This window comes from Nannizzia gypsea, genomic scaffold (assembly GCF_000150975.2).
Source record: "Nannizzia gypsea CBS 118893 supercont1.1 genomic scaffold, whole genome shotgun sequence".
In the NCBI taxonomy this organism is placed as follows: Eukaryota; Fungi; Ascomycota; class Eurotiomycetes; order Onygenales; family Arthrodermataceae; genus Nannizzia; species Nannizzia gypsea.
The window spans coordinates 2,478,128-2,480,224 of NW_003345201.1; the positions used below are offsets into that span (position 1 = coordinate 2,478,128).

Genomic DNA, 2,097 nt, shown 5'->3' on the forward strand with positions numbered 1-2,097 from the left:
GTTATTGTTTTCGTTGCTGTTCTCGTCCTGCATCGGTAGCACCGTAGGATCACCCACCCAGCCCTTAGATATGCGTAGTGATGGGTAGCCAGCCTCGCACTCTATCACAGCACTGTATACCTGTCGTCTGCTGCTGCTGCCCTTCGAGTCCTTCAGGGGCTGATCAGCCTGTAGCACCTCTTCGAGTGAAGTATGTTGTGCAGCCAGTAACCGCCGTTGATCGGCCCAATAGTGCATCGCTAGACCAACGTTCTCGCCCCGGTGCATGGTAGGACAGCCCACACTGCTGCTCCAACACAACCTCTCCCAGAACCTGCTTTCTCGCCCAGCCGGATGTGTATCTGCGTCCGTGCCCATGTCCATGTCCACGTCCATGCCCGTGCCCGTGCCCGAGCTGTCCCAAACTTTCTGCAGGCTCTCATGCACCCCTTCCACCGCCTCGAAGCAGTTAACCTCCCTGCACAACCCATCCATTCTAGCCAGCCGCGTCAGGTTCGCATGGAATGCATCGACCGCCTTCCACTCTCCTGCAGCTATTTGCTCCTCAGCTGTATCAGCACTGAATGTCAACACACTCTTCAACACCGCTGATGCAGCTTCCCTCTTCTCCCCTTCAGCCATATCCTGCGTAGCGTACCGGAGCGTCACATCCTTCACCACATCAGCTTCCGCCCCGTCTTGCGGGCCAAACTCAATCTCCAAATCAACGGTGTTCCCCGCAATACTTAGATTGTTCTTCTCCCACATACACTCGAATCCTTCTAGCGTGCTAAGTCGTTTAACGGCTTCTCGACACACACCTCGTCCCGCCACTCGTGACCGTAGCATAGATAGCACTTCAGACATGTTTCGTCGTTTTTCAGCTTCTGTATCCTTCGCTGTGGCACCCGGTAGTGAGTGCATTGGTAGGTCAAGGGACATTCCCATCCCCATCCCCATCGCGTCAGACATGCTTAGGCCCATACCTATGCCCATACTCAGTCCGCCCGTCATCGCCACTCCTCCAGGGCCAGGGGAAGGCGTTATGCCAGATAGACCTAACGCTAGCAATGCAGAAGGAGAGCTGAATCCTGCGGCATCCTCGAGCATAGGCGTGTACTGGTGTGCTGGAGCCTGTGAATGCGAGGAAGCAGGCAGCTGTTGCTGTTGCTGCCCTAGGTGAGACTGTTGCTGATGCAGGTGTTGTTGCTGTTGCGGGTGATGCGAGGGAGTTCGTGTGGCTGATGGCGAGATATGTGATAGCGGGCGTCCCATAGGTACAGCCGCGGGAGCTGGGTAAGGTGAAGAGGTGATTTGGGTTGGGGTCGCGCCTGGATTGGCGTTCGCCGTGTTGTTTTTGGCAGGCGTCGCCATGGTCGAATAACGTCAACAGCAACAATCAGTAATTATGATATCCAAAAATGAGATGGCCCGTGTAAATGTAGAATATGTTTATTGATAGCGAATGCTCATGGGTATCATATCATAGCCTTATATCAATAAGCTGCTAATCGGCACTCCTCAGTTGGCCGCTACTGCCCAATGGGCAAGCGATATCTTGTAGAAATAGCAATTTGGTATCCAGAATGTTAGTTCAAAATCTCCCATCGCGCATCTCTCTCTTCTCTCGTTTGATATATCATCAGCTCCTGCATTCAATTCACATTCCAGCTCCCAGGCTGCGTTTTTGCCCTTTGTGTTGAAGTCGACGTTGACACCAAAACAGCTCTGATTTAAGGATGGTCACGTGGATGGACCTTGCAACAAGGATCCCCCAAAAGAGCCGCTTCGAAGCTATCAGCAAGTTTTAGCAGCAACCAAAGATCTACCAAAACGATATAGCCAGAGAGGACCAATGGCTTCTCTCATGGGAGTTTTTCGCCCTATCATGGGCTCAAGGAGAGCTTTATATAGACAGCTATCAACCCTGTCCAACAACCCTCATATCGTATGGCCAGCATACTCCGTCCGTCCATAACCATCCAGAAGCTAACAGCTACATAACATACAGTACACATTCCCCAGCTCAACAGGAACAAGCCATACGCTATCACTCCTACCAACCTCTCCTCCAAACCCCTGCCCTAGCAATTGGAACAACAACGACTTCCACTCTCC

At 52.4% G+C, this 2,097-nt stretch overlaps 1 protein-coding gene across 1 annotated transcript in view; it reads right to left on the minus strand.

Annotated features, from left to right (window-relative positions):
• MGYG_00918 (hypothetical protein) overlaps positions 1-1,353 on the minus strand; it is a gene marked incomplete at both ends in the record, with an annotated part of 2,498 nt that extends 1,145 nt beyond the window's left edge. Inside the window, one exon of the mRNA XM_003176784.1 lies at positions 58-1,353. Coding sequence (XP_003176832.1) covers positions 58-1,353 — 1,296 coding nt within the window. The remainder of the gene's footprint in view (positions 1-57) is intronic.
• Between the last annotated feature and the right edge of the window lie 744 nt (positions 1,354-2,097).